Source organism: Embiotoca jacksoni, unplaced genomic scaffold, assembly GCF_022577435.1.
Source record: "Embiotoca jacksoni isolate LCO1_2020_lvr unplaced genomic scaffold, fEmbJac1.0.p SCAF_47, whole genome shotgun sequence".
Lineage (NCBI taxonomy): Eukaryota > Metazoa > Chordata > Actinopteri > Embiotocidae > Embiotoca > Embiotoca jacksoni.
In genome coordinates, this window is record NW_027185400.1 from 614,634 (window position 1) to 627,245 (window position 12,612).

The 12,612-nt window shown below is 43.6% G+C and overlaps 1 protein-coding gene across 1 annotated transcript; it reads right to left on the reverse strand.

Moving 5' to 3' along the window:
• Positions 1-819: 819 nt before the first annotated feature.
• Positions 820-10,906, reverse strand: LOC138210561 (solute carrier family 2, facilitated glucose transporter member 4-like). Its single transcript, XM_069169784.1, has 11 exons — positions 10,646-10,906; positions 8,525-8,620; positions 6,841-7,001; positions 4,859-4,983; positions 4,620-4,735; positions 4,321-4,483; positions 3,215-3,402; positions 2,978-3,082; positions 2,006-2,107; positions 1,716-1,919; positions 820-1,588 (listed from the first exon to the last, which is right to left on the reverse strand). Exons 1-11 carry the CDS (start codon positions 10,676-10,678, stop codon positions 1,364-1,366), a joined length of 1,518 nt encoding a protein of 505 aa, XP_069025885.1. The 5' UTR covers positions 10,679-10,906; the 3' UTR covers positions 820-1,363.
• Positions 10,907-12,612: the final 1,706 nt, after the last annotated feature.

The window sequence follows — 12,612 nt, forward strand, 5'->3', positions numbered from 1 at the left end:
TCAGAAGGTAGTGATACACACCATTAAAGAATAGACCGCAAACAGCACACATGACAGATGCCAAGAAAAATACACAAACCTGACGATTGTGATACAAAATTCATCCACAAGAACGCTTCACAGGCAGCCCTCATGATCACACATCTCGCTCTACTAATATCGGGCTTCTGTTCACAAAACCAAACACCAGCTGGAGTGCATCAACAATTTAAACTTTTTATACCATCATACTTTAATATGAACAAACATCACACCGTATGTACACATGAAGTAGTAAAATAGCGTCTTTTAAACGTAGCATTTCTGTAACTTGTGCAAGGAGTTTCTCATGAACAGAAAAATACTTGAGCTGGGAATACTCCTGAATGAAAGTCCAGTTTAAGAATGAAGAAGTTGAGGCTCCCCTCTTTACGAGAAGTCAGAGAGTCGTGGCTCATTATGGACAGATGGCATGTTACTGTTTCCTACACCGGTCCAACACCTGAGCTTTGGCTCTTGCACCAAAACTTGACACTTTTGACACGTGAATAAGGTCTTTCCTTAAAAAAAAAAAACAAAAAAAAAAAAACTCCTTTGAGAAAGAAGTCACTCTAAATGTGTTTTTAAACCCAAAATCTTTGGATAATCAATCTAAAATTCACATGAACTTCACTCCCAAGTCTGATCAAAGAACAAAAAGTACTCTGACCGCGCCACACCAGCTTTCAGTAGTAGAACCCTTTTCGGTGCTTCATGATACGTCGACATTTTAGTTTGAACCCAAAGAAGTGTTTTACCCCAAAGTATTTAGACCTCAAATCTTGTAGTTGGACTTTAGTTAAAAAAAAAAAAAAAAAAAAGCCACATTAGCCTCATGAATCCCATCTTTTAGTGTGTTCCCATCATCTTTAAAAAAAAAAACACAAAAAAAAACTTCATTGCTGTTCATCCTACTGTTTCTGTATCTGAAAACTTTGGACGTCTTTGTTTTATGAAGTGCAGGAATTCCAAAGTCTCTCCACCTCCGTCTGTCAATAATTGCCACCGAGTGCCTCACCATGGAATCAAATCCTACCGCACTGGCAGTCACCGCCTCAAAAGTCCAGACAGCCTTGAAACTACAGCAGTCAACCCCTAATCCAGAGGTTCACAGCCTTTGTCGAGGCAGAATTCATAACCATTAACTTGCAGTGGCACCGGCAATAGGACAATTCCAAAACACCCAAATTGTCACACACTTCAACACTGCTTTGGCACCACAATCTATATGAATACAACGATAGACCTCAATATACATGTCAGAAAATAAGAGTTGGGAGTCAGGCCCGTATACACTGCTCATCTCAAGTTGTAACCAGTTCCATTTTCCTTCGAAAGGGACTTTTCAGTTGATGCTTTCCTCCCCCAGGTAGTCCAACTCGGTGCTGGGCTTGTCCAGGTCCATGTCCATGTCCATGTCCATCATCCCTCCCGCTGAGTGCTGGTGGAAGTTGCCTGCGATCTGGTCAAAGGTTTTGCCCCGCGTCTCCGGCACCCGGAAGAACGTGAAGATGAGGAAGAAGAGGAGGAGTACCGCGAAGATCAGGAAGACGTACGGCCCGCAAAGTTCCTGGGGAAGGATGGGAGGAAGGTCAGGGGTTGAGGCAGAGACCTCGGAAACGTGTAAAAAGATCGTACCGAAGAATGGAAAACCATTGGTGGGCTGCTCATCCTCAACATCTATCGAAGGTACTCACAGCGACATATTGGAAGCACATGCCGATGATGAAGTTGGCCGTCCAGTTGGAGCAGCCTGCCACCGCCATGGCGGCCGGCCTCGGACCTTGAGAGAAGAGCTCGGCTACGAAGAACCAGGGGATGGGACCTGGACCGACCTCGAAGAAGGCAACGAAGCCAAAGATGGCCAGCATGCTGATGTAGCTCATCCAAGGAACACTCTCCTGTCAAGTGGAAGAAAACAAGTATTTTAGAGACTGGTAATTCATCATAGGTAAAAAAAAAAAAGAAGAGTCCTCGTGTCACTCACCAGTAAAGCGAGTGCCACGGTCATGATGATGGCGCAGATGCACATCCCTCCCAGTCCTAACATGTGGAGCGTCCGTCGACCCATCCTCTCTATGAGGAAGAGCTGTTTACAAGAAGAAAACGGGGTAACAGAGAGGCCGTTAATCCTCCGTGGCCGACTCGAACTAAAACCTACATGTTCTGCTTGAGTTACTTTAGATAGCAAATCACTGAATTTTGTAGGGAAGTCTGATTCTTTGTCAAATATACGATTCGACGTCATAACAGGACTAAAGGTTTACAGCCATCAGCAGCCCTGTGAGGCAGTATTGCTTTACTGAGGTAAAAGTACTTAATTATAGGTTAAGGTTCTGCATGAGACATCCTACTTCAGTAAAAGTACATAGCCAAAAAGTATTAGCAGTAAAAATATAGTTCAAGTATTACAGTAAAAGTACTGGACTGGTCCCTCTGACTGATATAATATTATATAGAGAACCTCATTAGATTGGTGATAGTGAAGCATCAGTGTGTAAGCAGCATGTTCGTCACGTATCAAATTTAATGGTGATTCAGTCAACAATTATTAGGATTGTTTGCGGATGGAGAGGAAGAATTTATAACATTTAGCAACAGCACTGTCCTAAATTTGTTCTAATACTTTAGTCTGGAGCAAAGTGGCTGACCATCCGACATCGTCACCCCTCGTGGCTAAAATCTGTTTCCTTGACCCATGAATGACATTGAAACACATTGACATGCCAAACTAAACTTGGCCTACGTGGATGCCGGAATATTTAAACAACCTCCTATTATCTTATTTACTCTTTGATAACAGTGTTAAACAGTAATAGAGACACGCCGTGGTACACGGCAGCAATGTCATCTTCATCGTTTTAGGTTTAAAAAATGATTTTAACACTTTAAATGGAACTCGTGTGAGAAAGGAGGAGAGTGTCAACAAGGATGAAGTTCTGTTGGTGTGACTGCTCACCGAGACCACGGTAAAGGCGCAGTTTACTACTCCGGCTCCGATGGTGGCGTAGACTGGACTCTGGACTCCTGCCTTCATGAAGATACTGGTGGAGTAGTAGAAAATCTGCCAGCGGGATACACAGATTTAGGTTAGGTTAATGTTACACCGCACTGATTACCCGTGTTTGAAAGACTCTCTGATGTCAAATGTGATGCCGAATGTAATGGATGATGTCGTTTCGTAGGTGTGACTCACGGCGTTGACCCCAGACAGCTGCTGGGAGAGCTGCAGCAGGATGGAGATGATGATGGGCTGGCGGTAAAATGGCGAGCGAAACAGCTCCAGGATGGACACCTTCCTCTCCATGTCCATCCTCCTCTTCTCCTCCTTCATCTCTGCCAGCATGTCGCCCACCTCCTGCCGACCCGTTAACCTCCTCAGGCCTGCACAGGGGAGAAAGGGAAAGAGTGAGAAGTGAGTTTTTTCATCGATGTATACTCGTACCAATTTGAGTTTTGAACCTTCCAAGAGAAGATATTTTGGATCCCCGATTTTTAAGGAATAGTCCTGATGAAGAGGCTCTATGAAGTTTCATGGGGCCGACTATATTTTATATACTTTAACTCAGTACATACATTTTACATAATGGGATCCAGGTACTTTACCACAAATACAAAGTACTGTAGGTTACTGTAAGTGGTTAGATAGTATAGAAAACTTCACCATTATTACTTTTTTACAGGTTAGTATTGGGAGTTACTTTGCATTTCTAAGGTAAATTGTGGGCACTGAGGGAATAGTTTACCCGACCATGAAAATTCAGCCTTGACTTCCTGTCAGTCAAACGTCCTGTGAGGTGACTAAAATGCAGAAATGGTCCCAATATCTCCTTGAGCCAACTTTTAAAACCCAAACTACAGCAGCAGGTACAATAGCCGAAGATGACACGCTGGATTTATGAAATGCTGTGGGAGGTAAATGGAGACATTTTAAAAACATTTTAAAAAGGGGTATACAAATGTTTTTTGTATTTAATTTCCCAAAATTAGGAAGAACTCACAAGAGATATATTTTTTTTAAAAGACTGAAGCAGTGGATATCCTGACTTTCAGTTTTTCATATGGGTCAAGCTCCAAAAACACCTGATGGATTTCCCATAAGATTAGGGTTAGCAGAAGTGTGGAGGTTGTGCATAATGTGCGTCCCTCCGGATGATCCAATCCAACTGTTTCATTAGACCCTCCCTGCCTTCCTAAATACCTACTTCTTTCAAACTCCTCAAACCCTGTTAGAAATGTTAAACCTGGAGATTTCAATAACCCCAGAGACATTACGAGGGTTATTGTTATAAGGTGACTCACCGCTCTTGGCGTGGTGCTCCTGCGAGCGGACGATGTAGAGGAAGCGGGGGCTCTCGGGGCAGAAGGGCAGCAGAGCCATCTGGAAAACAGTCGGCACGACCGTTAAGCCCAGCAGAACAGGCCACAAGTCCTCGCTGCCGAGTAACGACTCCAGACCGAGGATCTGCACGGGGAGAGGAACCAAACGATTAAAAATATGTGGAAAATATTCATGTAAAAGATCGAACGCAAGGAAAACACTTGTCATGTGAAGATAAGAAGAAGATGCTGAGAGGGAGAGTTGAAGGGAAAGGCCACACCTGAGCTATGAGAATACCGGTGACTATAGCCAGTTGGTGCAGCGTGCCCAGGGCCCCCCGAAGACTCGTTGGCGCTATCTCACCCACATACATCGGTGTCAGGCCAGAGGCCAACCCTGCACGGAGGGAAAGGTGGACGAAAGACAGAAATCGGACGTGAGAGAGCTGCAAAAACAACTGAGAACAACAACAGAAAACTGTGACTTTCTTGTGATTTCACATTTGTTTGGACGGCTCACCGCAGTAGGCACCAATGATGAAACGTCCCAGGATCATCATTTCAAAGGAGCGACAGAGCTTGGACAACCCCATCAGACTTCCACCAATGAATGCAAACAAGTTGTTTATGAGCATGGCTTTCCTCCTGGAGCAAACACAGACGAACATCTTTGGAATTATGGATCGCATCTAATATCATCTAAATGTGACCTATGTCATTATTAGAGAGTATAAGAGAAGAGACAGATGTTTGGCAGGATGCTGGGACAGTTTTTTTGTCCAGCTGAAGTTAGTGGTTTGAATGTGCACGGACAGGTTTATTTTAGCCTCCGGAGGGCGCTGTCATACAGAAACACCAAAAGGTTTTGTTTCCCTCCTTCACTCTTCAGTTAAACTACTTGCTGTACTTTACTTAAAATGTTAAATGTTTAAGAAGGCACAGATAAGATAGAAAAATAAGAAGAAATGTTTCATGGTAAATTATCTTCCAGAGAAACCTAAATATGACACATTTGTGGACTGAAAGAAGGAGCATTCCTGACTAGATTTTGCATTAATTCAGTGCATTTTAAACAACTTTTTAGAGCATGATCGTGACAAGTTTTGCCAAAAATATGTGTTTTCCACATCATTTTGAAGTAGCATCCAGCAGTCGTTACAGCATAGATAACAGCGGCAGGTACATAGGCCAAACAAGTAACATCAGGGTATTTTAAAGATCCCCTCAGGCATCTTTTAAGACATAAAAATAATCAGATTTGAATAATAACTTGGGTTATACATGTTTTTTTCCTCACAAAAAAGGTCAGTTAATTTCGACTAATTAAAAATCCAGAATCTCAAATATGTTAAATTCAGACATACGATGTCTCCTCCTCCTTCTCCTCAAATCCTCAAATCCTCACATAACAGTCCTATACTGATGTTTAAGTTGAGCACACATCAGCAGATAAATGTATAAAAAAAAAGTGTCATTCTGCACAGAGAAGGATAAACATTGAAGAAACAGAAGAAATATTTGGTATATTTTCAACAGAAGGAGGTTCTCTATGACCCACAAAATCTCCCGTCCTGACAAATGTTTCGAGGCAGGCTGCTCACGTCTGTCATTTTTCGCGCTCCGGTCCGCTTCCTCCACTGAACAATAAGATCTATTGTTAGAGAGGACGTCTGCCTTCGCAGGACACTTTGAGTTGCATCTAATAAATCACGTTGACCTCAGGTCACTGCCACTTGCACAAGTCTTCACCAGCCCCGTCGGTGACAGCTGCTTTTTTTTTTTAGGAAGGCCTTTTCCTGATTGCACCCACGCTGAACACCTCCACCCCTCCTGGCCCAGTGTCTCCGGCACTGTTTTGATCCCCTTTCGGTCGCTGGAAGCTGTGGGATGGGGGCCCAGCTTGCATCCCGACTTAGGTTACAGCGGGAAAACTGGGTCGACGTGTAACATCGTTGGCAGAGCTTCCCCTGAATGACTGAGACGAGATGCTGGGAGGCAACATAGGCAACTACAAGACCTCTAAATCTCTCCAGTAGTTGGTGCTTTTTCTCCCGTCCTCTCTCTTGTTATACCTTTCTATTTGTGGTTACTGGCCCCAGCAACCAGCCCATTGTTTGTCGTCTCTCTGTGCTGTTCTTTTCTGTTTCTGCTCTCCCCTCACCCCGACCAGCCGAGGCAAGTGGCTCCGAGTCTGCTTCTGTCGGAGGTTTTCTTCCTGTTAAAAGGCCATTTTTCCTTCCAGCTGTCACACACCAGCTGTGTGACCGTAACCAAAACCATGTCGCCTTGCTTTAATGGACAACACAGTGATCTGAGCAGCCAGCTGGAAACAAGCACCTGAATCTACAACTTCACAGTCAAAACATCATATTAATCAGCTCAGGCCTGGTGCATCTGTTTTTAAAAGTATTTTCCAAAGCTTTGGCTCATGTACCGTGCAGGACGCAGGCATCGTAATTAACCTTAAAACCGCTGGATATGTAACATCCTGTGTTCTCCTACCTTCCCAGCCACTCGGAGACAAAACCCACGCAGAAGGAGGAGAACATGCCGCCGATGGAGAAGATGGCCACGGACAGTGACCAGAGGGAGGTGAGGGTCCCCGAGGGGATGGGCTCTCCGTACCGGTGCACCCATGTCGCGTTGTAGTCCTCCTCGATGATCTGCAGGGGGCACGAAGACAAGTCACGCCATGTAATGAATTTCTTACAGGAACAGAACAATCTGCAGAACAAATTTGGAGCTTGGGGTCTGTTGCAGTAAAGATAATTTGCTTACAGATTCTATGGGACAGCAGGATTTTTTTTTTGGGGGGGGGAATAGGACACCATTTAAGTTATTGTTTGATCACTTAGTCCTTCATTTCAAAATGTTGCCAATTTTACACTTTTATTTGACTAAAGTTGCCTCATATTTACATTTTTGGGGCTTATAAAACAAGAGATTTGTAGAAAATAATGTTTATATTTCTCAAAGTCTCCAAAGTCAGCTCTTAGTGTGAGTATTAAAAAAATGTAAGTCGATATCCGGGATATCCGGGCCAGGATTTTAACATTTGATCTCTGAGATGGAACCACATTAATACAAATGTGAAGGGATCGTCAGCACAGCAGCAGAGGGAGATCTAAGTGAAGCATGCACATAAATGAAGGACCAGCCTGTCAGCAATATTCAGGATATAAAATACAACCAATACTTAATGGCCTCTTGCTATGACATCTCTTATGTAATGGCCAACAAAACTAAATGAAAATAACACACACACACACACACACACACACACACACACACACACACACACACACACACACACACACACACACACACATGAAACAGCTCAGCTTCTATTTTGGTTTTAGCACCTCTGTCATGTTTGCAGTAAATCAGGTCGCCCTGACTCGACCGAGTGAGACATACCGAAGAACACCGTCGGCTGTTGGGTTTGATGTAACATTGATACATGTGATTAAGGACGTAGCTGTAACAGAGTGTGATGTGCGCGGGTGCTTAGACACTCGTGAATCACTCCCGATGCATATTTTCCATGCTGTACCCAAGCGTGCCGCCTTGCTGGAGCACAATATGTGGCTGCAATATGAGCAGCAACTTATTGCATGACTACAGCAAGTCAGGTTTTAAAAAAATCACGTGCCTGCATCTAAATATATTTACATGTATGCAGCCAGTGTTTGTATTTGAAGGGTCCAGCACTAAGTTATAACCAATCACGTATCTCCTCCTTTCTCATAAAGCAAGCAGAAATATTCTCTGTTTTCCATGAGACGAGAGGCCGACTGGAGGCTGCCACCGGTGTGTTGACACAATGAAGATGTTGGCCAAACTGATCCGCCCCACGCTGCTCTCTCCTCCGACTCCCCTTCACCGAGCTCCTTCGCTTCCACGACTTCACAGCATCACACGCGAGGCTCTCGCTCTTCCTTGTTTATTTTCTAAACATCATCGGGCATCACGGCCGCGTGTTGTGGCGTCAAACACACCGCCTTGTAAAATCCGGAAATACTGACAAACAGCTGAGTTTGGTTAAATGTCGCTGTGTTTGCGTCATGCATCTTTCGCTTCTAATGCAGACTGACACCTGTTTTGCCACTTTTTTCAATTATTATGGGCTCGTTCCGAACATCAATGCTATGTTTTTTTTCTTTCTTTTCTTTTTCTTTTTTTTTACCTTCTGAGGTGCATTGATAACACCGATGTTGTAGCCGAACTCCAGAGATCCGAGGACAGCAGTGAAGACTGAGAGAGCGAGAGTTGAAGTCACTGTCTGGAGAAGAGACACACACACACAAAAAAACACACACAAAGAGAGGTGAATAACATGTCAATAACTCTGCTATTATTAGAGCGGTCAATAATGCTGACAAGTCTTTTCATAACAGTAATAATGGCAAATAATAAGAGAGCTTAAGTGGACGGCCAGGTTTGGTTTCACTGCTCCACTAACATCAACTATATATAACTGTGATTCGGAGGAGAGACAATCTCTTTAGTGGCGTCCATGACTTCACCGGCTACTTTACTGTTGACGCCTGAACTTTAGCTTTCCTCCCGTTTCCCATCAGGCCTCAGGCACCTGTCTCCACGGTGACAGATGAGATGACCTTGGGGAAATGAGGACCTCCCCTCCAGCAAAGTGTTTAAGTCTCCAAAAAAAAAAGATGAGTCATTTTGTAACTGGCCAATAAATTATAAAAGAGTCGAAAGATATTAAAACTCAAAACTGATATTATGACAATTTAATGGTGATTTTCATGCCTTTAAGAGCTGGTTGATAAACAGAAAAATACAGTCATTTTATTTTGAAATTTGGGCCAAATTTGTGTGAAATAACATTTTTATTGGAGGGAAAATATATGTACAACTGTTTGATGTGCATTATTTTATTTTGTAAAAAGGTGAACATTTGAATTTTTTTTATTTGAGCACATTTGATCCTGTGATTATTACCTCTGGATCCTTTAGCAAAGTTTGACCAATTGTTAGTTGTAAATCTGTAACTGCGTGTCTTGACCTTGCTGTGTTGGGTCTCTAGATAAGTGCTGTTTAGTATTCTTGAGCCAAAACAAAAGGGGGTGTGTTTCTGAGTGTGTGTGTCCTTGCAGAAAAGCTAAAGCACCAGAAGCAGCCAGTTATTCTTCATTACCCTTCACATTACCTGCGCTTACGGTGGACTACTTAGTAATTAATTTACTTTATTCACTGATTAATCTGTACCTACTTTTAATAACAGTAAGGTAAAACAGGAGGCCAAATGACGAGACTTTTCATCTTGTGACGTATAATTAATACAGATTTTAAGTTTTTACTTCCTGTTGTACCTGAACAAAATAAGACCTGACACGGATTCACTGACACTAACTATTTGACCTTATGTAGTGTTGTTCATTCTTTGCTTTTTTTTTTTGTATTTTACATTCAAGCTAAACTTTCTGAGTCATAAAAGTCCCCACATCCCTAGAACATCAACATACCAGAGTGCAGACTATGCACATACTGTAGTCTGTCTCCAGTTCACTAGCAGCAGCTTAAGGAGTTGTTGCCTTGATGGCATCACAGATAACAATCAACTCTTTTATATTTCAAGGTCTCCGAAAAGGCAAAATTATCCACAATAAGAGAAATAGAACTCACAACTTCCTGACCGAGAAATGATTCTTCCATAGAGCTGAAGGGAGCGCTAAACACAGGCACTGTTTATAAGGGTGGTGAGAAGGAACCAGTCAAACTAGATGGTCTGTGACCAACCCACAGGACTTAGCTCTGATCTGTAAACACAGATATTTGACTGGTCAAGGTCACCACTAAGGACTAATGCTATCCTCTATAAATGACACAATGACTGTTTGCTACTAAGGCCTTCATTATAGATTACTGGTATTCTCAACTGTTCATTGTTTTAGACTCTGTTTAAAGTACAACACAGGCCATTGGATTAGATTGCCTCAACAGTTGGGAGATTTTAGAGCTGAGAATCATGTAAATATGATTTCATATCCTTTTCTATTTGTCATTTTTTTCCCCGACCAATCAATGAGTTTATGCTTATTTATTGCATTTTACGAGACAATCTACAATTCTGCATATCAAACACGCAATCTGTCTTCCAATCTTTGTGATATACCCGTGCGTAAAATCTATCCATAGACGCCCATGCATTGAAAAGCGCACCGGGCTACGCTAGAAATAACAGCTTTTCCTGCAACACACAACTTTTCTAATCACTTTTGCGACTTAAAAACAAGCACAAACAGATTCACAAACTGTAAAAAAGCACGCTTGAAGAAATTACCTCCCCCCCGAGTTGATGAAACCCAGTCGGCATGATTTTGGCAGCTCCAGGCACCCAGTAGCAGTCGGTGACAGATGCCTCTGTTGCCAAATGGAGACAAACCCTGGCAGCTTAAACGTTGAACACTCTACTGTAGCACCAAAAAAAAAAACCAAAAAACGGGCAGACGTATTAAATCCAAACGAGTGATAAATCTGCTGCGTCCTGTCCTGCAGTTTGTCCTCCCTTCTTTGAAGTTTGTGTTGTCCGTCCAGCTGGGGATAAAATGACACCCGCACAACCACGTGCACGCCTCTCGTATCCACAGCAAAGAGGAGGAACGGGGAGGGGAGGGGGTGAGGCTGCTGCTCCTGAGAGGCCCCTGTAGGCTGATCTTGAGGTTCTGCAACAGAGGTCGAGACGCAAGCAGGAAGCTCTCTTGACCTTAACTACCATTGGCTGAACACGACAGGGGGACAGAGAGAGCATGTGGACAGGAAGAAGACCATGCAGGACAACAGAAAGACTGGGGTGCTACAGAGGAGGTATCTTTTTTTTAATTTTTTTTTATTGGAGATGAAGCACTGAATTGGAGGAGGTGTGATTACATTTTGAGATTCCTCTTTAAATCAACAGTCTTTAATCAATCTGGAGCTCATGAGGTTTTGAGGATTGCAGAAGGCCAAATTTGGTGTCAGGCCCCAGTTTTACGAGCTCTGTTACATAAAGTCAATGAGCCTTTTTGAAGTGTGATAAACTTATAGACAAAGATGTGAGTCATTTTTATGTTTTCCCATCGGAAAGAGCTGCCGCTTAAGATGAATAATTCAGTTTTCGGAAGTACAAATCTTTAAATAAAGGTACAATATGGAGATTAAATTGTTGCACAGGTGTTGGATGTCAGATGAACTGCGGTCAAAGTCTGCCACCATGACTCACCAATCCCATGCAGCAGAGAGGGGCTCGTCTTTGCCACTCTGGTGACCATTGTCTGTGTTCCCAACAGTCGTAAATCCCTTTCTATTTCAGATCACATGCCAAAGAGGTCACGCACCGCAGCCACACTCTCTTCCCCCTCTGTTCCACAAACCCTCCATACTCCCTCTCTGCTGCACACAACAAAGCAGCAGGCAACAGGTGGATCCTAAATTTGGGCAAGAGTCACCTGAGTTCGCAGTGTAGGTGTGTGTGGTCACGAGAAGTTTGGGGACAGACCGGGTGGTGGGACTGAGGGTGCAGATTAGAGGGGGTGTGTTGGGGGAGGGTTTGCATGTGCAGGCAGTGATTGGAAAAAATATTCTACTCTGGTTCTCTCGAAAAAAAACCTATCCATGCCCTCCCCTCGCGGACACACCCCCCGTCTCACTCCACCTTCTCCTTGGGAGCTGGCCGCCTTTGCCATTTCCTTTTGCTGCCCTAGTCGGCACATCGTGACACAGTGGGGGAACCTGACACCCTCCTACTCCTTGCCCCCCTCAACCTCATCCAAAGCCAGGGCCCCAAGCACAGTCATGTGTGAGTCTGACTAAATGTAGAGAAACGTTACACCATCAGAACAGTGGCGTAGAGCCCCTGCCAGCATATGTACGCAACCCCGGGGAGACAGATTATCTTACATTTCCAAAAAGTATCACATGAATTCATACAGACGGAGCCAAGAAGACAGAACTGCATGTACGGTCGTAAACTTGGTTAAATACGCTTGTTATGTCAACGTTTTTTCACCAAAATGCACTCGTTCAGCTGCTACTTCACAACACAAAATATCACCTGTGTTGTCCCCAAACTGGAGGGTGGCAGCCACTGTGTTTGTGTGTGTGTGTGTGTGTGTGTGTGTGTGTGTGTGTGTGTGTGTGTGTGTGTGTGTGTGTGTGTGTGTTACTGTTACCTGACCTAAAAAGTCACACCACCACAAAGACGCACACACACCATGTGACGGCTCTCTGCCACTCACTCAAGTGATAAAAAGAAGCAGCGAGTGTAAACAC